The 26202-nt window shown below is 42.1% G+C and overlaps 1 protein-coding gene across 1 annotated transcript in view; it reads left to right on the top strand.

The window, feature by feature from the left end:
• KIF26B (kinesin family member 26B) overlaps positions 1–12515 on the top strand; it is a 269833-nt gene extending 257318 nt beyond the window's left edge. The window contains exons 13-15 of the mRNA XM_041404283.1: positions 9157–9359; positions 10356–10506; positions 12067–12515. Of these exons, the coding sequence (XP_041260217.1) occupies positions 9157–9359; positions 10356–10506; positions 12067–12215 (503 nt within the window). The 3' untranslated portion in view covers positions 12216–12515. The remainder of the gene's footprint in view (positions 1–9156; positions 9360–10355; positions 10507–12066) is intronic.
• Positions 12516–26202: the final 13687 nt, after the last annotated feature.

Raw genomic sequence — 26202 nt, 5'->3', positions numbered from 1 at the left:
GGCACCTATTGAAAAATCGTGTCTTTGCCTCATGAAGCACATAAGCCTTTCCCCTGAAGCTAACCTATGCTTTTAATAAATATTCCTATTTTTCTAACATCTAACATTGGTTCTGTAACATCTTGTCAACATATATTGGCCCAAAGTGACTGTTTGTGGCAGAAACAAAGCTATTTAACCCTGATCTGCGGTTGTACATTTCAGAGCTTTGTATAGGTTCTCTTTAATCCACACTGTGGTGTAAGTGTTATTCCAGACCCCATTTTACAGATGGAGAAATGAAGGTAAAGAGTGTTACTGACTTGCCTAACGCCCTCAGCCAAGTGAGAGTCAGATGCAGGGTTGAATTACAGGTACCCTTGACTCCTGCCCTCAACCACAACTGACTTTGCCATACATCCTCCTCTGCCTTTGCTGAGCAATGGAAAACAGAGTGCCATTTGTTGTTTTCTTTTTGTGGCGGGCCCTTCTTCCTTCTTTGCCTGTAATCATCTGTACAACTATGTTGTACTTTGATTTCTTTGTTCACTCCATTAGCCCTTCCTTCCCTGTAAGAAACAGTTGGCATCTCAGCCATATTTCTGTCTGGCTCCAGCTTCCTTTCTCTTGTGTAGGCAGTGCTCTCTCGAGCAGACTGAAGTGTTAGGGCATAGTTTGTACAGTTACAAGTTGCAGCAGTTATTTATTATTTTTTAACTCCACAGAAATTCCAAGTGTGGTGGCCCAGTGCCACTCCATGGAAAGGCAGTGGTAAGGGTGCCTTTATAGTACGTACCCCTGTATGTGATCAGGAAATGTGTTCTGGTTGAACTTTCGTTTTACCAGAGCTGTATTTGTATCCCAGGGGTGCAACAGATATGAGAGGGAGGCAGGCAGAGCAGCAAATTAGGGCTTGCAAGATCTGTGTTGTATTCTCTGGTGTGCTGCTGGTTCTCTGTATCACCTTGGGCAACTCGTGTAATTTCTGTGTTCTCTTGTTACCAGCTCATAAAAGTAGATAATGCTGGTACAAAAAGAAAAAGTAATAGGAAGGCCCTTGGATCAAAAGCGTTATCTACCTGCCTTTTGCTCTTCTGGTTTGATTTTAGCATCTTTTACTGACTTTGGATGTATGTGGGCATTGCTTTAAAATAATTCTCAATGCAAAACATGACTGGATGATTTCAGAGATGGAACCTTGGTGTTAACTCTGGGTCTCACCCACTGTGAGGTAATAGCAAAGGAAGAGTCCAGGCTCTAATAAGGTTTATGCAGTTGAGCCAAGTCCTGTTTGCATTTTCATGTTACATGCATAAATGTGTTGTTTCCAGATTTTTCTGCCCTCTCCTACATATATTTACACGTTCCTGTCCCTTACAGTGTTTCAGTAGTCTCTGTAAGGAAATCTTCCCTGGGAACAACAGAATAGGAGAGATTCTGAGATCATTCATCATAAACAAAGCATTTTATGGAGATTACACTGATCTTCCTGGAGCAGTTTTGTTTCCTGTTCCCTATGAGATGGGGCTGGATACCTAAGAAAGTCCCGATCCCATGTAACATTGTGTTACTACAGGCTTTAGTCTGTCACTTCTGCAGCCCTCTGAGATAGGACAGACTTCTGCTAAGGAGTGTATCCCTTTGATTCCTCTAGTTTTGTGGCTTTTTGGAGCTGAGTCTGAGCTTGGAGCTTCTGCCAGCAGGGTGAAACACAGGGCAGTGATCTGTGGCCCAAGCAGGGCTGGGGGAGCAGCAGGTGAGCAGCAGCCATTGGGTGCTGGTGGGGACCCTGCACTCTGCCTTGCAGCTAGTGTGCACAGGCCCTCTGCTGGGACTGGGGCATGAGAAAAAGATGTGAGACAGAAGGAGGCAGCTCAGAGACATCAGGCTTTGGGCATAAAGTCCTTCTCAGCAAAGCATTTCCCAGTCGGGTCAGTCAGGGCTACTGGTACTTAACATTTTCCTGAGTGTTAAGTATCAGTGAACATCAGAAAACAAAACCCTAAGAGATGTTATTGAAAGTCAGGCCTAGTAGAAACAAGACTGGGGAAAAATTAAGGTTTCCAAAGGTTGAATCCCTGAAGTTTAAAGCTATGCCTTGAGCTGGAGCTGCATATCTCAGAATCTGGAGAACCCTGCTTTTGTCAGTCCAGGATAGGATTTGGGTGTGTGAATGTGTGTGTGTGTGTTCGCGCATGTGCCTTTCATCTTTGCATGGGGAACTATCTGAGTACAGATAATTAAAGACTCCTGCTGCAGCATTTGATTACATTCAAGTAAAGTTTCATAATTCCTTGTAGCTCTTTCTTGGTACTAACTGTCAATACCAAGGAAGAGCAAATTGGTACATGGTTTTAAACACTTTAATAAAAAGCCAGACTGTTAAGGCATGACTAATTATCTACAATTGGCCTCCTTTTTCCTCATGCTGGAGTGCTCTGGGTTTCACTGATGGGATGGTTTTAAAGATGGAGATTTAGAGGTTCCTGGAAAACCCTGAAAACTCTATATTTGAACATATTTACTCTCTGGAAGCACTTTGCTCCTTCTATGAAAGCAGCAGAAAAAGCCAGAGGCTGAATCTATAGACAGTAAATTATGAAAGTCTGTCTCCAACCAATGTTGCAAAGCATCACATTTTGAAACATGGCCAAAATGATAATGACGAAACAGAACACCAACAAAGAGAGTCTGAGCTTTTCTTGTTGAATCCAAGTGAAAAGGAATTTGGTTCATGTTTAGACTGCCTAAGGCACAGTGTGGGGAGCTGAAAATTGCCCTTTGTATCAGAAAGCTGTAGGGAACCTCCAGCATTTCTACTTTAACTTGCTTACAAGTGATGGTAGCTAAATGATATCCTGTACTATGCTTTTACCATGACAAAGGATGTTTAGAATGATATGAGTAAATGCTGTTTGCATGCAGGTGACCACTTCATGCATGTGACTTGCTGACTGGACAGCCCTGGGGGGCGTAGAGGGAGGGGAAGTGCAGGCTTCAGCTCCAATTTTTTTTTTTTTTGTTCATTAAAACAACAGCATTGATTTTCCCAGGTCAAAGCCAGGCCATTTCATGCAGCAAATCTGCGTTGAAAGGGATCAGAGTAATCATTTTTTACACGCTTGACTACTGCATGCCAGCACTGAGCTTTCAGCCACATGAACATAGGAATGATTTAATAGAGGAAGTGGCAGCAGGCTATTGTGCACGGTGAAGGCTCCATGTAACATGCATGACTGAGTCGCACACCATTAGGCTGGGTGTAAATAAAACCTGCTCCTGACACTGCCACAGAATTGGCTCACTGGAATGCCTCCACCACTGTCCTGGTGGGAGCTAATATTCTGGCTTTAGAGCCCTTCCCCCTCCAGGCTCTGCCTTTGCTGTCCAAGTGACTGGAGCAGCTCTTCACTGCAGTACCGTAGTAATAATAACCAGCTTCTTAAATACAGAATTGGCTCACTGGAATGCCTCCACCACTGTCCTGGTGGGAGCTAATATTCTGGCTTTAGCGCCCTTCCCCCTCCAGCCTCTGCCTTTGCTGTCCAAGTGACTGCAGCTTTTCACTGCAGTACCGTAGGAATAATAACCAGCTTCTTAAATAATGATGCCATAATGCTGACAAATGCCTGTTAAACCAAAATCCAGCCTGAAGAGAGAGGAATGTTTAGAAGAGACGCTGGTTGGTTTGGGTTTTTTTGGTTGTTTTTTTTTTTTTTTTTTTTTTTTGCTAGGAATTGTGGGTGATGTGCATCTTCCCTGGAGCATCTCCCAGATTACTTGTCAACCTGCCATGCTGCAGGAGGGCTGCTTTCTGATCTGGTTTCGGCAGTGCTCATTCACCAGCTCTAAACTGCCCTGAAAAGCTCCTTTAAAAATAAGACAGTAATTCAGAAAGCAAGGTTAAGAAACAAACTGCGTAGATAGAAATGGACTGTGTTGATAGAAAAAAATTAGAACTTGGATGTACATCAGCATATTCCTTATACCAGTACAGAAACAACATATCTAGTATAGGTGTGGATGGAATATTATAAACAAGCATTGCTTTATTCCAATAAACAGGAAACAAGTGATTTATTGCCTCAAGTGTCCTTCTACTTCTTATCAATTCACAACAATGGGCTTGTGTAACAGTCAATACAGAATATGGCCTGAATTATTTTACAGTGAGATGGACATAGAAAATTTTCTTCTGAATGATGGATCCTCTCAGTGTGTCCTATTCCAGGTATTAGGGTGCAACATGGTCATTTCTATGCAATCTGTCTAATCTGGGCTGTGAGGATGAGAGATTGTTGTTTGGATTTTCTGGCAATATAGACCTTGGTTCTTTGGTGTTTGGAGTACTGACCTCAAGATGGGAACCCTAAATACTTCTCGTTAAATGCCCACATCATCAGAGGGGCCTTCCACTTGAAAACACTGGCAATGACTTCCCCTTGGAGGGGAACTGTGCAAACTGTATGAAAATCCATGGAGTGAATAGCTGTGTGCTGTGCACTGACAATGAAATAAAGTAGGGGAAAGGAGGTCAAAGGAAAGGGAGGAGTTGGTTCAGTCATGGACAATTGACCATAAGGGCAGATCCCACTAGGAAATAAGAACGAGAGACAAAGTCAGCATCACATTTTAGACTCAAACAGTGCAGGAGCCCTGTTGTCAGACAGCAAGGAGCAGCAGAGGAAATAGGATAGATAATCTTTGCTAGTAAGAAAAGCTTGATGCTACAACTCACATTGGTGCTATTGCTGTTGGAGCCACAGAAGGAATAGCTTAGGGGTACTGCTCTAGTTAGCCAGGTTTGGTTTTTGTAATTTCCTTTGACTGTCTGGTGAGAAAAACCAAAATGCTGAAGAACAGGTTCTGTACACAAAGGCAATTTTGCATCTCATAACATTAAATGCTGTGGGGAATAGCTTTGGCTCCACATCCTGCCTTTGAGAACACAATATAAACTTCTGAAGTGTTGTTATATCCAGTTACAGTTTCATTTTCTGTTTGAAACACCCTGAAATTTCTAGGATAGCAGTTGTTTTGCATCCCATTTGGATGTATGCTGCTTTGAAGAAATACACATCACACTGTTTTTCATTAAGATTTTGTACTTGAAGTTTTTGCCTTTACCTTTTTCACAGAAAAGATGCTCAATCTGGAATGTGTGCCTGGAAAGAAGCCTAAAGGGAACACTCCAAAATATACAGAACTTAAGCAAAACCAGACTTTTTAGAGCTTTTGCCTTGGTCAAAACGTACTTTTATAAGCACACATCCTTTTGCAGTTTGGCAATTTCACTGAGGTCAGTGTGCCTTTTAGCCTTAAAGTTACCCTCACATACCTTGGTATGTATTTCTCATACCTTAAGGCTTCTCTGGGCTTACTTTTGCTGAAATACACTGTTGCTTCAGTACCACTCTTCAGTCAGATCTATTTTCACACTGCATGCTCTCACTGCTGTGCTACTCTCTTTAAGATAAAACTTAACCTGGCCAAACCTTAACTATAGCTTAAGGTAGAGCAATAGATCTGTTGCAAAAGCAGACCTTATATCCTGTGTATTTTCATGGTTATTTCACAGCCTGGTTATTCATACTCAAGCTAGGTTCAAGAGGGGTTATTCTGAGAGTGGGTAAATTCAAACTAAGTGAAAAACATATCCTTCAGGGCATTTAGCAAATGACATTTTACTTTACATACTGCATGGTCATAAATGAATGTGAAGTTATTTTACCCTGGGTTCATCTTACTGCGTTTCTTTCAGATTGATTTTTGGTATAAATTTCTTTTTTGAATGGAGGAATTAATTCTATTTACATGGTGGGTGGGTCAGCCAGTTTGCCATGGTGCAGAGGTGGGAGGGTGCTGAGATCTGCTCCTGTTGAGCTCCCTGGATGCCCACTTTCTTCATAAGTCATACATAGGGAATAGAGGAGGAGTGTGCTGTAATTCCCACAAAACATGTTATTTATTATAGAGTCAAAACTGATGAGATCCTAACTCCATCAAGTGCACCCAATAAATCTGGGACTTCAGGTGGATATTTTCTATATTAATGGAAAACTGCATTAATTTTAACAATTTAATTGTTGTGTGTTGTTAGGGATGAGAAAGCTGTCAGCTGCTTTGTGATATTCACCCCAAAGCGCTGCTTAGGCTGTATCTCCTTACTGATCCCAATTAACATAAAACAAGATAAAAACCAGAGACTAAATGGAGAGGTCAGTGTCAGGAGCCCCCTGTCAAATGGCACCATTATTTTCTGTACCTGGGCTCATAAGAAGCCTATGTTTAGAACAAACTAGATCCACTTTTACCTTACTAGAAAGAGGAAGAAGATCTTTAATTTCTCCTCAAAGGACTCTATACCTCAGATAAATAATCCTGAGTCAGCATTGAAGGTGAGATAAGAGACATCTCTCTTTTTCTTTCTCCTCTGTGTCTCACACAGCTGTACCCCCTGGAAGCCCCATGCAGGTCACCTGTGTCCCAGAGGAGCCCCTTGGCAGAAGGTGGCAAGGAGGCTGTGTGAGGCAGCTCTGCCCTGCTGCATTGCCCCAGTGCACCACGAGCTGCAGCCTGTCCTGTTCTCATAACTCACAGGCAACCCAGACACGAGCTCTGCCTAGAAAAACACAATGAGTTAATGTCTCCTGCCACTGCACTCTCAGCTGCCCCTCTCCAAGGGCCAAGTGCTATTAAAGGAAGCCTCAGGTTGGAGCCCTCCTTCTACACCACAGACTTCTGCTTCCCGTTAAGCCAAATGAATATGAAGGGGAACAAAATGCAAAAAACAATTACTATCATTCCTCTACTTCATACCCCAGCAAGCTGTTTTGCTTTGTTCAAAGTAGGACCCTTTTGCTGTTCTTGTGGGAAGGTGCATTGGAGCCATCCACCTGCATTTCTAGACAGTCTTGGACGTGGACTTTGACTCTGGCTGGAGACAGAGTTTTTCCAGCGGGGTGGTTTAAAAGTGCTTCATTACACAAGAAGGTTTTAACAGCCACAGTGGGGAAAAGAGGAAGAAAATCAAACATCACGGAAAAGGGCACTTAGTTGTAATCCAGCCATGCATGGAGATCTGGGCAGAAGGAATTTCCAGTCTGCTCAGCTGCTTCCTTGAAATGCTGGAGCTAGTCTAAAGGCATGTCAGGAAAGGAGATGTGACCATTACTGTGGGGCAGAAAGAAAAAATGATTAACAGCACTGGGTGCATTAAACAGAAGGTCACATCTGATGCTTATAGATATCGCTGGCTCTAAAAGTTGTCAAACAGCCAAGAGATTGTATTTACACTCAGTCAAAATTTGAGAGACTGCTTCTGTAAAACACCATGGCCAAAAGCCTCAAAAGTATTTAAAAACTTACTTAATGCCTGAATCTTTTTGATCTTGAGTGACACTAGGATGATACTCAGGGCCCTTCCCATCTAAGCAAGCAGAGGACTTGTATCCCAGGAGGGGCTGAGCCTATTTCAGGATCTCTCCCTGCGTGTAATAAAATAAAATAGTCCACCATGCTCTCTCACCTCCCTTCAAGTATGCAGCTGCTCCCAGCATTTGGTTACCTTTCTCTAGCACTGGTGGCAGGAGTCACCCTTAGAATCACAGTTTGTTGGGGTCTTCCCAAACTGTCTGTCTTCTTCTTGTCAGTTTTTGGCCATGGTAATGGTCTTGCTTTTCCTTTTATCAAGATCTGACTCTTCTCTTTATCAGGCAGTTTAATCTAGAGATTAACTGAAATGCATTCAAGGTAAGGGAATGCTGACATTGTCTTCCAGTGACTGGTACCACAGAACTAAAAAAACTCCTGCTTGCTGGTATTTGTAAGGCTTCATTTGCTCTGGCATGAGTTTTTTTGCTGGGCTGCAGTTTGAGCAATAAACTCAGCTATGATAAGTGTCATAGGATGACAATCTCAGGTTGTTTGGTGTAAAGGAGCCTTGCATACCTCTCTGTCTACCCAGAACTCTGTCTATCAGCTCTGGCTGTGCTCTCTTTTTCCTGCATTGGGTTATCTCAGACGTATCCAAACAAAAGCTCTGTAGACTATGCTTTCCAATAGACCATTCTCATGCATTTTAAAGCTAGAATTTGCAGTTAAATTACTTGCCTCTAACACAGACCTACTGGTTTCTAGCACAGACTGTTGTACTCAGAAATCATGGGATAAGATGTGAATAGTTCTCAAAGTCAGCACAGAAGCCGACTCCCATGAATGAAACTAGGCAATAGTTTCTTACTTGAAAATCCAAAAATTAGGCAATCAATAGATATTTTGGGGTTTTTTTAGCTTTTATTGAAGCACAAAATTGACAGACATGTTGAAATTATTTCCATTCAAGTCTCAATAAATGTAATGTGGGAAATTCCTATAAATGATTTTATCTTATTTTTAAAATAAAATCTGCATGATCATTCAGCATCTCTTCCCTGCTGGCTGGCATCACTTATGTATTTGCAGCCAAGAAAGCCAGTTAATAGTTTCATTCAAACTTGCTGGCTCCGGCTTTTGTTTTTGGCTTCTCCCATCCTTTTTGTTCCTGCTGTATCTTAGGGAAGACCCTGTGTCAGCTACAAAACTTTTAGTTTTGGTTTGTTTGTTTCTTTTTTTCAACCAAGGCATTGCTCTGATTGTACTAAACAAGCGAGGAAATGCAACCTGTTGATTATTTTTTTTTGTGTGTGTTTTTGTTCTTTCTCCCAACAAACCACTGCCATTAGGCTGGGGACAAACATTCTACTCCTTGCTCTACTGTAGGCCCTGACTTGGCATCTTATGTGGCAGGCACTTGGCAGAGGCTGGCTAATGCTTGTCCTTTGACTGTAAGTAGCAGTAAAGAGATAGGAAAGCCAGGCTAGAAAGCTTCCATGCTGCTGGCTTGGATCCTTCATGGGCTCACCTGTATGTGCTGAGACCTAATCAACAGGGAGCAGACACAGGCTCTGTGAACTTCAGTTTGCCCTCTGAGTGTCAGATCCTGGAGTCAGGCACTAAGGGGCACTGAGGGTGTCACTCATGGTGGGTGGGCACTGCACATTGCAGCTACAGCTCCCACGACCTCCGTTTTCTTCTGTGTCTGAGAAGGCCAAACATATTTCATTCATAGACTTCTCCGCAATGCAAAGGAGAAGCAATAGCTGTGGTAACATGCAGTGGCACTTTCTCCATTTGCAGGTTCACAGAGGAGGAGGCTTATTCCAGCTTTATCCCTTGACACCGCCTCCCCAGCAAGGAAGCCTGCCAACAGCCCCGGGGTCCGCTGGGTGGACGGGCCGCTGCGGAGCGGGCAGAGGGGGCTGGGGGAGCCCTTTGAGATCAAAGTCTATGAGATAGATGATGTGGAGAGGCTCCAGAGACGGCGTGGTGGGGACAGCAAGGTGAGTGCAATCCGTGTCATCTCCTGGCAGGCGTGAATTGCAAAGGTCAGCATAAAACACATGATTGGGAGGAGTATATGAGGTTGAATATTTTAGAGTGATGATGGGTTATAGACTTCATTATTATTTTAAGGCATTTTTTTCTTCCTAGCCTCTGACACTTGTTGAAGCTGTTTGTGATTTTGGAGAAACTTGTTGGAGCAGGGTTTCCACTGCACTTCACCCACAGCAGATTTGTTTACAGAGGAGATTGTGAAATATTGTTGAGACCTTCACACAGGCTTGGATGAGGACAGTTCTGTTATTGGAATTGCTTCCACACTAGCGAGGGTAGCACAGTACTCAGATGGTTTCATTTGCTGCACGTCTTTGTGGCTGCCACCCCTCAGAAGTCATGCAAGGCCAGGCTGGCTGTCTCCAGCACTGCACCTCATGCTGTTACTGTGCTCCAGAGCTTTACAGAAAATATATCTTCTTTATTAATGACTATGAATTGCTAGAGCTTTTCATAACATACTCCCTTTGTTTAAGGATGTTTCAAATTTGATATTGCTACCAGTTCTCTTATTTTAAAACATGACTAATGCATTACTTATGCATCAAGCATGGGGGTGTATTTAGGCTTTCAATACAGCAAGCAATGGATTTTCTACTCCCAAGAGCTTAGATTTTTTTAGCCAAACTGTGGTGAAAAAAAAAGAAATGTTTTCCTACAGTTAATCTAATTTCAAGATGCTGCCTGGTATTAATTATTATGGTTTATTATTAACTACCATTACAAAGTCTCCAAAGCTCACTGATGGAAAACATGAAAACCAAACAAAAGCAATAAAAATACAGCAGATGATGGATGATTTAATCCAGTGATTCATAAGCTTCCAGTATAAACAGCTCATTGTCAGTATTATTGACTGGGAGATCATTTCACTGAATGGACCTGGGTATTTCTTCTCCTCTTCACCTATTCTTTCTCTGCTTCTTTTTCCTGGCTGGCAGGAGGTGATATGTTTCAATGCCAAGCTGAAAATCCTGGAGCATCGCCAGCAGAGAATCGCTGAAGTCAAGGCCAAGTATGAGTGGTTAATGAGAGAACTGGAAGTGACCAAACAGTACCTGATGCTGGATCCTAATAAGTGGCTCAGTGAATGTAAGAGCATTGTTTTATTGCCTGAACTCATAGGTTTTCTTTGGTTTATTTAATATGGGGGATGGAAGGAAGCAGGAATGTCTGGTAAGAGTGAGATGTAAGCTACTGTTTGTAAACCAAAATGAACAAACATAGGACCTTAGGGCAAGCTTTAGATTGACTGTCTTTCTAGAACTATTTTCTGTAACTCTTATTAAATGTTAACAGTAGAACTGAACAATCCTTTTTGCCTGGGAGCTGAAGGTTGAAATGGTACAGCATTCTAGTGGTGGATGTTGCCACTGGTAGATTAACATTCACATGTTTCAGTCCACAGCTCCTGAAAATGAGATTTTTTTCTTTGGCCTCAGATCACTCAAACATATAAGCAATATTATAAATCTGCTCTTCTACCACAAAATAACATTGTGGAGCAAACTTGTCCCTTGGCAGCAGTGGGCTTACATGAAGTGAAATGAAATGAAATGAAATTTGGCCCATTTTTTATAACAATAGATGTGTAAAGTTTAGAGAGCTTAAAGGGCATTCACATTCAAATGAAGAAGGTCCTCAGCACCTCCAAGGAAAAAACCATAAAGAGTACTGCAGTACTTATACAACAGTTTTTAGTATTAGCAAGCAGATAAGTTCATATCAAAGAATTCTAGAAAAAATCCCACAATGTGCAAAAGTTTATTTAGGGTAATTGCAAGCAGCAAAAGAAGGATGTCTGGTGTATTCCCTTATGACATCCTAACTCTTCCTTTAACGGCTGCTTTAAGTTGACATCAGATAGGTACATTCTGCAAAACAACCACAGTATAGGTTTCAGGAACACTATAAAGGAAGAGAGTTAAACAGGACAGTTTTAAAGAGAGAGAGAATTTGCTATGCACTGCTGTCCCCTTACTGTGTGATGCCTTTGTTTCTAATTCCGATGTGGTAAGTGCAGAAGGCCTGGAGGGTTGCAGAGACATCAGGAACCAGATATGATGGGCAGTGCTGGCTCAGACAATGTATCTCACATTTGGCTTCCATGGAAGCTGCTGGGCACTTGTGTTGGAGGGATTGATGTGCATGCCGTCCCTTGCTTTGCTGGAGTGGTTTAGTGGGAATCACATGGAATAGGGAAAGGTGTGAGGAACAAGGACCCTAGAGGTTTGTTTTAAATTCCAAGTTCTAAATTCAGCAAAGGGATTTCCCTCCCAGGAGAGAGCAACTATTTAAAGCTCTTTCTGGTCAGCAGAATGTGTGAAACAGTCAGTACATGCTTAGTATTCAACATATGCTGGAGGATGAAGGAGCACGGCAAAGGCAACTGCAGTTCTGAGGAGGATGGCAGAGCAGATGGCTCCAGAAAGGATCCAATGCAACTTAAGCGCATTTTTCACTGTGGGCAAGCTGCTGTGTCGTTTTAATAATCATGAAACAGAAAAGGCAACTTTTTAAGACAATGGCAAGCCAGAGGTGATGTTGTATATAGTACTGATGAGTTTGAAGACTTGAATTAGCTCTGACTCTACCACCAGCCATCACTAAGTGTGGTCTACCTTTCCTATCTGTGTATTTTCTTTCTCACAGTTGATCTGGAGCAGGTGTTTGAGCTGGATTCTCTGGAATACTTGGAGGCCCTGGAATGTGTGACTGAGCGTTTGGAAAACCGTGTCAACTTCTGCAAGGCCCATCTCATGATGATCACCTGTTTTGATATCACCTCTAGACGCCGATAAAGGATGAACCTCGAGAGGATTTCAATGCACATCTCTGCCATCCTCCCTTTCCCTTCCAAACAGCATCCCAAAGACAAAAGAATGAGGATGAAGGTTGGAGTCAAGTCTCAGCTATGTGTATGAGAGATTTGCTATACTATACAGAGGAGTAGTGTTAAAAAACCAAACAGAACAAGCATGGAAAATGGAGATAGAAGGTTGTTGATACTCTTAGCCTAAAAGAGCACTTTGTGGAACCTTTTAAGGACATGTCTGTAAATAAGAACTGCTGGCAGAAGACACTTCTTTCCCTGCATTAGCTGAGGAAGGAGGAAAGGTGGTTGTGGGACTTCCATTGAGAGGTTCATTAAAAGAAAACCTATCCAGAAAAACTGTTCAAGTGCCTTGCAAATCTTTGTTATCCAAACATTTATGTTCATACTTTATTGTGTACAGATGGTGCTAGTCAAGAAAAAAAAAAAAAAAAAAAAAAAAAAAGCAAATACACTTTTGAAATGTATTTACAGCTTGTTTTTCTCTTGGTGTTTTCTCCTATTTCAGACTTGCTGTTTCTAAGTAACTTGTGTTTGTAGAGATATTTCCTAATCAGTACAACATATGAATAAATGTTAACTGTCTTTTCTTGTTACCAGAGTAAGGCCACTCAAAGAGAAATTCAGCTTCCCAGATGACACAAACATATTTGTAGCAGAGAATAAGGTTTGTTTAAATGCTCTTCTGTACTCTCTTATATGCTGGAGAACACCATCAATTTCCCAGCCTGGAGGTTTTCCAGTGTATGAGAGAGAAGTGACATTACTGTGAAGTAAATATCTTTTCAATTTGATCCAACCCCCATAACTTGTTTTCTTGTTCATATATGTTTTTCTTTGTACTGGCTGGAATTATGAATGAAGAAGTACTTTTATCCTAACCCCTTTTTCTGGTGCTAGTAACTTGCTGGAAAAGTGCCCTCTAAGCTAAGTGTTCCCATGTTTATCAGTCCAAAAATGAGTGATTTGTTCTTTCTTGAGACTATGACTGATAACATTTAGCTTCATCTCTTTATGACATACACCACTGCGAGACATTTTTTGTCAGCTTCTGATTCCTGGCCCAGTGTGTCCGTACTCACAGGTACCTGAGGAGTGCAGGCTCTGCTCAGCTCAGCACATCTGGAAATAAAGCAAATGAGTAGATACAGCATTTCAGGCATGTTGGCTATGGCATCTTTACCAATCCTCAGTACCTGAAGCCATGGCAATATTCATATTGACATCAAAAGGACAAAGCCTTACACATTCAATTATTCTAGTAGTTGGCCTCTTTTTCTACAAAACAATATGTGGGAAGGAATATCCTTTGTATTTCATAAACAAAAGTGCAAAACTGCATTTTAATCACATATGAGCATGAAGAATTATTTTGTTGAATTGGGTTTCTTATTCCTTTATACTGAAATAAGCACACTCACAAAAAATTCCTCTCTCAGATTTGTGCTACTCTCCTGTTGCTCATGAAGAAATAAGACTATCATTTAATATACTTAAAATGCATCAATAACTGCTGTACTTAACTGCAACTCTTATTTTACCTGTACCATCATATCAATGCCATCTTACAATACCCCAAGCAGCAAGTCCCAATGGTAAAATAATGCTGGTAGATTTTCTAGTGGTTAGGTGAACAGAAAAGATTTTTAAAAAGTAGAAGTAACATTTGTATAGTTTTATTTTCTTTTAGTGCTCTACAACTTGTAATAATGAACCTTACTCACTTCTATTGCCTTCGTCACTGGATTTTGTAGAAAATTCTACTTACAATCTATAGGATTATTTGGAAAGGAAAAAAGCTTCTGTGTGAAAGTCACTTTCTAGTCTGTTCCGCAGCAATTTCCTATCACAAAAGTAATATTCTAAATGTTAAAGACATATCCGTTTGTCTCAGAAAAAAACCCCAACCACCTCTGAAAATCCCCCCAAACAATGCAATTTGTCTGGCTTTCTTCTCTTTATAGGAATTTCAGTAGCAGTTACAATATATTAGTTCTTTGGAGGCCATCTCTTCTCTGCAGGGCCCCATGGATTGAGTACAGCTGCAGAGAGCCAAGGAAATAATCCCTGCACACAGTCCATGACACTTACACGGGAGTGGTGATGTTTCTATAAATCAAGTGGACACATTTCAGAGCTATAGTAAAATACCTATTGCATGTAATATTCCTCACCCACAGTAACTCAATTATTTATTGATGCTCGATTTGGTACTTCTGTAGCTTAGGAGGCACAGCAAAAAGTAGGTGTACCTAGCCATTGTTTTAAAGAGTAAGAGCATATGTTCACCCTGTTTATCACAATGGACAAAAATTAATTCCTGAAATCAAATTGATTATGCCAAGGATGAATTTAGCATACTAAAAAAACCTGTACTAATTGAGCAGAATTGCAGTACTTACAAATATTTTATTTCTGTGGACCTAATTAGAGTATCCATTAACTCCCATAATATGCTAGTATTCATATTCTAAAATCCATATATGCATTCTGTCATTTCATTTCAGAACTTGCCACTATGTTTTTAAGAATTGTGATGGCTTAATACAAAAAAAAGAATGGAAAAAAATTGTGGAGATTTGGCATGATAAAACGTTATCTTCTTGAAAACAGCATTTACTTCAAAATTTATATTACTGTAACTCAAGTATTCGCAAAACTCATAAAGCATTCAGGACTTTATTATGAAATTGATCTCAGTTTGCAGTAGCCATCTTTTTAGAGAAGATACATGCACTTCTGCAAAACATCCAGGAAGCCCCATTCTTTAAGGCATTGCCAGTATAATGCTGTTTTTATGCTGATTTTTAAAAAGGCATCATGTAGCCCAAAATACACAAGAGCAACACGAATGTAATGCCTAATCATTTTCACATTCAGAAATCAATCTTATTTCCCTGGGACAGCTTTAGCAGGAAACAGCAGTGTTAATGTGATTAGGTTTGAAGGTTAATTCTTTGTTCGCACGTGTCACGGGAGATCGCAGCTCTTCATTGTCGGGCTGTGAGCTGGCTGTGGAACACCAGCCCTGCTCCACATCCCCTCCGGCACCTGGGGGCGCTTCCTGAGAGCTGCTGCTCTTGCCATGCATGAACCTTATCCATACAAGGGGCAGTAGTTGCTCTATAGCCATAAATTCAAGTGTAACCATAGGCTGCAGATTTCGGCTGTGCTGTGGATGATTTGGACATCCCTCTTGTCTCTGTCAGCTCTCACAGCAGGCAGAAGCTGCTCTGGCTCTGGGAGCTGGGTCAATGTGTGCTCTGGATGGTGTGGGAGAGCCCTAATTCCTGGTACATTTGTCACACATCTTTTCTTTTGCCATGCATGCCCTGCATTTGCCTCAAAACAATTCCTTGTCAATTCATTCAGATCTACGTAATCCAAAATTTTACTTTATAGAAGGACAAGGAAGGAAATGAATACTCTCCTTTCTTAGGTTGTCTTCTCATCTCACTTGCTCTGATAAAACTGAGGCACAATTGCATTAAGAATCAGAAGAGTTATTACAAAGTAAATCCAGTTGTGAGGAAAATTCATCCATCTGCCATTTTTTTGGGGTATTTACTGTTAGGTATATAGTAGAAGATCATGCTACTCTTACATATTTAACACCTCTCATTTTGTGTAAAGGCCACACACAGGGCTTTTGCTGAACAACTGTCTTCGATCCAGTCTAAGAAGACCGACTGCCATAAATCCTAGCTTCTGAAACTTGCAGGTCCATAAAATAGTAGCTAGCACAAAGCAATGGCATCATCCTCTGACGTGATTCTTAGTGAGAGTTGCATAGAATGTACAAAAAGCGATCAAAGATACTCACTGGCATTTTTTTTTTTTTTAAATCTCTAAACGTGGCAATTATAGAGGCTGAAAGCTGGGAGTGATGCTGGGAGCAATACATACCATATCCTGTGTTTGGTCACAGAAAAGCCTGTCTTGAAGTGTGGGTTTTATATCTTCACTTTTTTCATTTATCTCAATAATATGGCTGGTCTTAAAATACGGACACGTGGCATGGAATTCAAATGTGATGACAGCTGAAAAATATAGACTCTATTACAAAAATCACCTTTTACAAATGTTTGTGATTTTGCTGTATCATTTTTAATGAGGTAAAAAAATCATTGTAGAAACAAAAGTTGTACATGCACTGATAAGTACACATGCACACAGCCTGAGATGGCCCCCTTGCACATTGCTGAGGGGAAGTGGCAGAGCTTCTCACAGATGGCAACACCACCACTGCCCTTCCCTCCTCCAAGGAGTGCCTGCCTACAAAACTATTCCCCTTGCACTCACCTGGATGAAGTTAATTTATGCCACACTATAGGGAAAGCTTATGCTGAAACTCTTTCAAGAGCTTCTTTAAAATGTTCTTTCTTACCCTGGTTTTTCAGCCTACATAGCCAAATTGCTGCAGTTCCCACTGTTAAAACCTGTAAAGGTATTTCAAAGTGTCATGAAATTACGGCAAGATATTTTATAATTTCAGCTGTTTACACACCAATTTCTGCATATGCTTGAGGCATACAGCACAGTTACATCAGCTGAGAGCCTGGAATCTTGGTGGTCTGTGAAGATTTCTGTCTAGTCCTAACAGATTTTAAATTGTAAATTGAAGTTTCTTTTACTGCAGAAGCAAATTCAATTCTAAGCCAGAGGCTGAGCGACCTCTGATGCCAGTTCATATGATGGGAAGGATGGTTGCACAGCACTGGGGATGCACCAGCTCCTTGCAGAGATTATTAAATACCAATAGGAGTGGGTGATGACCGTAGAGAGAGGCATTTCTTCTCAAATCCATGGACGGTGCATACCTCGCTTAATCCTGATGTCCTCATGGTCTCTGTTTTGTAACACCACAGGCTTTTGCATTGGCAACACACAGCAGTTTTTGAAGACACAAAGCTGGCTGTTGCTAGTTATCCTAAGATTTGTAAGAGGTTTCCAAACAACCATAGCAAACAAAACTGTGAATGATTTGTCAGTGCAAAGTTAATAATCTCTCTCTCTCTTGCATTTATTGTGCGCTCATCCCGGGGTTATCTGAGCTTCCATACCTGTTTCTGGAAATAATAAACCATTTTATTATTGTCTTTATCTTTTCTTCTTTCTCCTTCTCAAGCAACCTTTCAAAACAAACAGAAAAAAAAATTTCCCTTGGAAACGTAGCACCCTTTTGCCACCAAATTCACGAGCAGCAGTCTCGTGCTCACTTATGCAAACTTTTGAAGCTCACAAAGAGCATGATGATTCTGCAAAGAATGGAGGTGCTGAAAGTAGCTGAAATAGTAGCATTCGGTAGCATTCAGCTAGAGTATTTCAAACTACCTTCAAACCCTCCTGGACAGGAAATAAAACACAACCCAAACCATCTTACTTTGAGTGGTCCTACTTAAGTATTGAGCATACTTTATAATAATGGTAATAAATTGGTGCTTGAGGCAGTTTCAGCTATATCACATATTCTCTATATACTATAGATATGGATGTATTCACCCTCTTTATTGTATATGTATGTGTGTGTGTATTTACATGTAGCACACATACATATATGTTTTATGTATGCATAGATACTAACTTTTCTACATTTTACTTCTTTCCCACCCATAGCTGAAACTGCTTGTTACTAACATCCACATCCACATCATATTCTATGTATGAAGGATATAATTTATTTGTAAACTCAGGATGTTCTTGTTTTATAGAGTTGCTTGTATTTTATAATTTATTTACACATCATGGTTGGAAATGCTTATCTAAGTGCTATGCATTGAAGTGTATGTTTGCTAAATCCATTTCACTCTGTCCATGGCTATGTTCTTTCTCATTATAACAGTGGTATAAAATAGGGCTAAAGAGGAGAGAAACTGATAGATGTAGAACTTATGCTGGTCCCATCATTGGGCAATTCCAGGAGAGGATGTATCAGTAGTATATATATATATATATATATTTTATCAACTAAATTTTATGAGGAAAAAAGGAGAAAGAATAGCATGAGGACAAGTTCAAAATGTGGAAATTCACAGCCATTTCCAAGTTTGTCAACAAATGCATTGAACCTTTTGCCATTAAAATTGTAAAGTTTATTGTTTGCTGGCTAAAAAATATCCCTTTTGTGGTATTTGAGGTGTGAAACATTGTCAAAAATATGATGTCTGGAAAAAAATCAAACTATAGTGGCATTAAATGTTTACTTTTATCTTACCAATATATCTGCCTCCTGCTCCTGACTCTTTCACTTTAGATAAGAGCATTTCATGGCATTTCATACCAGAGAATGCTTTTGACCCATAAGAGGATGGGGTACTGTAACAGTGAAAGTGAGCAAGGCAAGAGAGCAAGATCAAACCTGAAAATAAAATGACCTAAGGGGTTCTATCGAGCAAGTGTTACTGAGAAGCAAATTCACCAGAAAACAGTAAGGAATTGCAGAGTTTTATATCAATGACAGAAATACTACAAGCAAGCAGAGCAGCATTAACTTCCCTGCTGCTGTCCAGAAACACAAAGAAAACACAATCACGGACCTGAAATGGTCAGGCTTTTACATAAGCTGGTTATGCACATACACAGGGATTGCTCTTTTGCATCTGTGAGCAGGGGAAAAATCTGAGACCAACCAAATATAAAAGATGTATTCATAGGTATAATTTTTTATCATCTTTAGCAATTGTGTCACATTTCCCTTGGCCACCATGCAGGTAAGTAACACATGGGAGTGATAAAAAGAGTTTGTGTCCATTACTCAAGACATTTTTCCTTTCAGAGAGGCAGTGGTGGCAGGTTCAGCAGGCCCCTGAGCTGCTGCAGAAGGGTGCACAATATCTGCTTGCCTTCGGCTCGTGTTTGTGGCTCATGTTCCCTGTTGATAATTAAGACAGCACCTTGCTTGCAAGACAAAATGTGAACAAGCTCTCTGAGCAAATCTCACATGCCCACCAACACATGGATAAGCCCTGAAAAGGACACTGAGCTCTTCCCATCAGAAGAAAACCACAGTTCTTATTTCCTGTGGGAAAGATTTTAAAAAACCCAAGTAATTCAAAACATCTTTTACATCATCTGCTGGCAGATGATTTTCTCATATTCCTTACTTTAGGAGGGACATGTTAGGGTGTTAGGCATTAAATATTTTGTTAACAATTTGATAATAACTTAATAAAGTCCTTTCTTCTATCTTATTATTATTCAGCACAGTGGCAGATCTAGCAGTCACAGTTGCAGGGAATGCAGTTATTTATGGTGACCTCTTTTAAAGGAAAAATATTGAGGTGGACACAGTGGCAAAGGCTGGCAAAGAAGGTGGGGAGGAGACAGTTCCCACCTTCTTTCCCCTCTTAGAGCAGCAAGTCCTGTGCCACCTTAGCTGCTGCCCCAGGCCAGTGAATTTGCAGGCTGTGCCTCTCCACAGTATCTGTAAATGAAGATAAACAGCCGTTTATTTCGTCTGTGGGCTGTTCAGAATAGCTCTGATTTGCTCTAAAGAGCTAAAAGGCTTATTGCCTACTTTTGAAGTAATTTATCTTCATTGCTGTTATCATGCAGCCACATCAGTATTAAGGAGCCCGAAGTGCCTTGCAGAGACAAAAACAGAAAAATGGGTTAGTGCAAGTCTTAGTCTTTGTCTAAGACAGAATTGATGGTGAGGAGCTCTAGATGAGCTGCAAACAGAATCAATTCACTCTTGGTCAAATCTGGAGCCTTACAGACCCCGATGACACATATTTCTGATTTGGGGCAAGACAGCAAGACATTCATGGAGAGGAAGCAGGAGCTCACGCCTGGCAAAAGTCTGGTGTCTTTGTGAGGCCTGCCTGAAACTGTTGATACCTCTTGAGAAGTAATGACCAAGTTTTGTCTTTAAAACCATTAACTTGCCAGACAAAAAATCAGGTTTAGCGTGGAAACCTGACCAATCCATCTCCTTATGGAGCTCCAAATAACTCCCTAGCCATTGGAAAACCAGGAAGTCAGGTTGTTGCTAAAGCATGCTCCTCTCCCACATCCATCTGCAAACCAGGCTCCCGGGAGCTCAGCCTCATTTTGGCTGACAGTATCTTCCTGGAAGACACTGAAGAGGGATGAAGGCTAGAAAATTCAGTTCCCAGTCTTTGAGATGAACTCAAAGTGAATATTTAGCTGCTCTGGAAAAGGCCATCTGTGGATTTTACGGTTTATGATAGTTACCAGTCTTGACAGTTGCCAATCTGGCATTTTTGGAGGCTGACATCTGCTATTTAACCACTGAGCAAAGCTTTGCTGGCTGTGACCACACAAATGCTTTACATTGCTCAAAGACCACTTTCATAACCTCCAGGAACAAGTAAGAAGCTTGGAGGTCCTGTCCACTCTCAGGAACTATCCTGGCAAGTGCTGACTTGGGAAAAGCTTCTAGACAGCCAAAACCCAGTCCACCTCAATGGGTGTTTGTTGGGGGAAAAGACCTGCATTCATTTTCATATATATTTATATGTGTCTCTTCTGTGGACCCTTATAGCACAGGTTTGGCAGCCGTGCTTTGCGTCAGATTGTGAGTTTCACACCAAACAAATGACAGCCAAACCTATTCAGCTGTGTGTGTCTGGCACATATCTATATTTCCATTTCTATTTCCTAGGAACCCAAGTGCTGCCAGACACATCAGGATTATGTGCAGGACTTGAGGCTTGCTGTGTAGAGGAAGTCCCACCTCCAGCAATGAGGGACCTTTGTCACTCACTTTAAAAGAAGCAGGGACTGTCCTTGTCCCTTTCTCATCCTGGCTCATCTTCATTCCCTGAACGACAGAACACCAGGGAGGTGGGAGAAAGCCCTGACATTTTCCTATATTTAATTTGTCAAAAGGCGAATTGCTCATTGTAGGTACAATATGGAAGGAAGAGGAGCACAAAGCCACCCTGCTAGGTGGGCTGTGCTCTACAGACTCCTCCACACTGGCAACCTTGGATACTTTGTGCTACCCAGCCCAGCCCCTTGCAAACTTGGAGTTTGATTGAAATGGGCTATGGAAACCTCACAGTACCCAGCAAGGGGCACCAAGGGAGCCAAGCAAGACACTGTAAACAGCATTTTCTCCTAATTTCTGAGGACAACCGAAGGCATGGCAATTACTGGAATAATGAGCAAGATAACAGCTGGCTCCTGGCCCTGTGGCTGGGGACTCGTGAAGCCCTGGGGGTTAGTGTAGCTCAGGCCCTGAGTTTCCAGAGGCTCAAAAAAAATTTTGTGAAGGTTATATGTAAGCCATTAAAATGCTGTGAAATCCACAGAAAAGCTTCTGGACAGCCCCTAAGCTGGGGAATTTCAGACTTTACACCCATTGAGCCCTTCTTTCTGCTGTCAAGGCCAAAACAATGTGAGTACTCTTTCCAGCTTGCTCGACAATCAACATTTTGGTGGCATGAGGAGTCCACAGAGCAGGTCAGTCACAAACACTATGTGTATACTAAATAAAACTGTAGCCAAGCAAGAGGGCTTTGTAGCTGAAATCTGTGATGGGGTTGCAGTTTGTGTGAGAGTACCAGGGCACTGAAATACTTCCATGGTGAAAAAATTATTCTGGGACTGATATCTCCACCTAGTAAAATCACCTAGAGTCCCGTGACTCATTTTATGAAATATTTATTTATTGCTCCTCTGAACAATTCCTTACTTGCTTTTTATATAGTTGCTAATACCTTGCTTTTCCATCTTCTCCACATATGATGACTCAAGATGAAGGTTTCCCAGTTCTTTGTGGTAGGTTACTGTAGTCATCAGTCATGCAAGCCTTCTAGGATGTTGCTGCAAAGCTATCTGTAGTTTCTTATGAAGGTGCTTTTAAGGTTGTTCTGAACTGGCCATTTTCACCACTACGCATCACACAGACACCAGGGCAGTGATGCTGCCTGTGCACAGCCCTTGACACATCCCAGAATAATGATAGTCCTCACTTATCCCTGCAAAGACACAGGACCTGTGGCACCAGCTGGCCAGAGGCCTACTAAGAGGCACTGTTTCATTTTGGGATTCATTTTGTTGTCTCACTGGAAGCAGAAAATCCACTGAGGCTAGGAGAGAAACCAAACAATCCAAACCCCTATAATGTAATAGTTATGTTGAAGGCAGCTATGAAGATTTAGGATGTTATTTCCCTTCCTCAAACAGGGACTTTGAGTAAAACTGACCCTCATGCTAAGCCATTTTGACCTCTTCATAAGCTTACACCATAAAGTGTGGAGGCTGTTATACTGTCTTATCTTGTTGGGATTGTAAACCTTTGAGCTCTAATTTCTATAACCCTAGAAAATCTTCCCTAGGCAAGATGGAATAGGACTTTTTTTTTTTTTTTTTTTTTTTAATGCACTGCATGGTAACTTGTAGTTAAAACTGTGTTTCAGGTGGGAGAGCTGTAAACCCATTTCACTAAGGAATCCTACACCTGGCCACATCCTGGAAGTTCTTGGCTGCAGGACCCTGTTGGCTGGCCAGGAGCTGGGCTGCTCGCTGTGAGAAAATACATACAGTGCCTGAGGTGTATGGCAGGGCTGAGTGAAGACTGACACAGGGACACTGGTGCCAAATCCGGCTTCCTCTGCCGGGACGGTCTGCTGGCCTGAGGCATCTCAGGGTTTCACCGTTTTGATCTGGTAAACTGCTCAAGCTTTTTCCTGGGACTTGCAGCTGGCAGCTGCGGAGGGCATCCAAGCCTAATCATAATGAGATTGTCTTTCCTTGGCTACCTTTTGCAAACCCCCTCCATGGGTATCCCGAGGAGGCAAAGCCCTGCTCCACAAAGTGATGATGGCAGCCGAGCCCAAAGCCCTGCAAACTCCCCTCACAGGGCAGAGCCAGGACAGCCCAGCTCAGCTGGAACCAGAGAGCAGCAGGCACGAAACCGCTGCCACGATCCAAAGCCAGTGTAGGAGCTGTCCTGCTTTACTGTTGTTCTCCGGTATTTGCCAAAAGTGAAGCAGAAAGCTAACACTTCCATGCCCCTTCAGAAATGATTATGTTGTGGTTGGTATTTTCTAGAGAGCTTTTTGCTCTCTATTCCCTTCCTCCTCCCCCTGCAACTGGAGTGGGACACTTGATACCTTTTTACAACGGGAAAACCTCCACGGCTTCAAGAGCAAAAGCCCCTGATGAGAGGCTGCATCAGCGACAGAACAGGACATGAAGTGGGCATAAACGTGCTGGATTCTCTGCAGCGAAGAGCAGGGAAAAGGGAAGCTCCCCAAGGCTCACGAGGTGCTCACATTGCAATGCGAGGTGGATGGCCCCAAACAGCACCCCGAGCCCCTTTGTCCTGTACAGAGGAAAACGCAATAACTCTGAAGTTCGCTTGGGCAGATTGTTGCATTCTCCCACCTGCAGAGCAATGGTGTTGCTTAAGGCATCACATCAGGCAGGAATAAAATCCTTGCTTTTGCCTCCCTCAGCTCCTCATTTGGCTCTGGCCTGAGCTGGGATACCTGCCCAGCTCAGTGCCTGCCTGACAGGCCTCGCTCAAGAGGAACGACACCGAGGTTAAAGCCTGTCTGGGCCATGACCTCAATTTGAACAGTCTGCAGGGCTGCAGAATTCCAAACCTGTGTCGACTCTGCAGCTCTGCAGAACAACCAAGCAAACCAGCCTTTCCTCAGTTCACAAGCAGGAAAAGCCCTTTGCTCCTACCATCCAATAACCATCATTTTATGTCGCTTAGCAGCAGATTTCAAAGGGCTCTTTCACAGCAGAAGAAAAGTTGATCTGTTGAGGAGCTTCTCCGCTATCTTGGAAGGACATGTTTTGCCAAGGCTTTGGATTTTAATGGTAGAACAATTTTGTGGCCTGGGTGTATCAGTTGCTTTACATGGACTGCATAAACTGCTTTGGGACTCCAATGAAATGAATTTGGACAATGCCCATCTGAAGGATTTTTATTGTTTTTTTCCATTTGCCAGCTGTAAATAAGGCAGCAGCCTTGCCTGGTTGCTGCCAGGCTGCCCCTTCCCAGACTTGGGATCAGCATTCCTCTGGTCTTTGCAAAAAACACAAAATCAGATTTTTGTTTATTGTCCACAAATTATGTAACAGTCCCCACAGAAAACATTTGGTAATGATAAGTAGTCTTTGTATATCCTCATTACTCTGACCTTTAAAAATACTGTTATTTACTGCTGCATTCAGCCACAGATGTTCAGAAATTAACATTCCCAAGTCATGATAAGAATTTTCCTCAATCATCATTTCTGTTACCACGATGAGGAACATCACTCCACAGTAATTGTATTCTGATCACAGTCTTATCCATGGTACAAGCTGGGTACACAATGTTAATGACATTAGTGAGAACAGAAATCCAGACATTACCAGTACCTCTCTGAAGACTCCCTGCAGAACTTGACATGACTTTCACAAGGAGGCTGAAATACAGCAAGGGGGAATGGGAAGAGCAGAGGCAAACCCCCAGCAGTGACACTCTCAGGCACATGGTGTGACTCTCTGCTGTGCAGGGCCAGGAGTTGTACTCAATGATCCTTGAGGGTACCTTCCAGCTCAGCTGATTCTGTGATTCTGTGATCTTTTCTGCTCCACTTCCCAGACTACCAGCTGTCCCTCAGCTGTATGGCTGCCACTATAGGTATGGAGAGCAATTCCTCCCTACTGCAGTGTGATAACTGAAATTCCATCCAAAGAGTACAAAAGCCTTTCTATCCCTCCCTCTGGGCTCTTGCAGTGTGCTGCTGCTGGTGGGAGAGATGGCAGCTCCAGGGCTTCGTAACACATCACCTGGGCGTCCCCAAGGGACAGAACAGGGAGGATCAGGCCAGACCTCTTCTCGACCTGTTTTATCATGGGATTATCAGCACCACCAGGAGACACAGGAACAGGAAGACAGCACTAGAAATACTTCATTAAAAGGAGCTTCATTAAGGGTAAATAGGCAAGGACTTCTCAGAGCAGTGCACAGGGCCTGGGGGAGGGGAAGAGTGGTGTTCTGCTAATTTTCTCATCAGACACCCTTCTCTATTACTGTCTCCTGGCTCTTGCTCTGAAAGTCAAGTGGAATTGTCAAGAGGGATCACCTGTGATTTAAAGTGCAGTTTTCCTTCAAGACATATGTAAATTTGCCACCTTCCTATTTGGAGCCTCTGGGACTGGGAATCAGAGCTGCTGAATTGGAGGGGCAGAGGAAGAAATCACTGCTCTTTCCTCATCTTGTCAGCCCCACTAGACCAGCCCTTAACTGAAAAAGAGATGGGAGAGCAGGCTCCTTAGCTGGTACCTTAGGGAGCAGGTAATGGGACCAGCAAGTGGTGCCTGCCCCACCCCAAGAGATGGAGGGGAACTTAAGGCATAGAAGAGGCTGCATGATTATTCTCTTCCTCCTGCCCTGGGGGCAAGGAAATTAGAAGAGATTGTGGTCTGTCCTGATTTAGTTATCTTTAGAGTTAAAATGAACTCGGGCAGGATGCTTCAGCCCTGCCCTCCTACCATAAACCCCATCAGAATTTGGTTAACAAGGAGCTGAAGCATCTGAGACTGCTGAAAATCTTGTTGTGTGTATGCATTTCTGTGTGTGCCTGTCTCAGTGGCTATATAGAGATATATTTAAAAGAAGGTTAATTGGTCTCCTGGGAACTATAAAGAACCTGTTGTTAGGTTCCTCGGTGTGAGCAGTGACTGTATGAAGCCTAATTACTAGACCTGAGTTATTCTTTTATATGGGGGGAGGGAATCTCTAAGGTTCTTATTAAAACCTACAAAAAGTCTAAAAAACTGTGGAGTTAGAATTGATTTGTTCATGTTGATCATAAGTGCAGAGCAAATGAAAACATTGAGCTTTCCCTAGGAAATATTAACAGGGATGACATAGGCCTGGCTTACACATCACTGCTGTGGGGATAAACAGAAACCATTGTGCTAAATGGCAAGAATTGCAGACCACAGACTTTCAGATAAAGCACACTCCTTTTGCTTAG

This window comes from Onychostruthus taczanowskii, unplaced genomic scaffold (genome assembly GCF_017590055.1).
Source record: "Onychostruthus taczanowskii isolate IOZ18803 unplaced genomic scaffold, ASM1759005v1 scaffold21, whole genome shotgun sequence".
Lineage (NCBI taxonomy): Eukaryota > Metazoa > Chordata > Aves > Passeriformes > Passeridae > Onychostruthus > Onychostruthus taczanowskii.
This window is presented reverse-complemented; position numbering and strand designations above follow the sequence as displayed.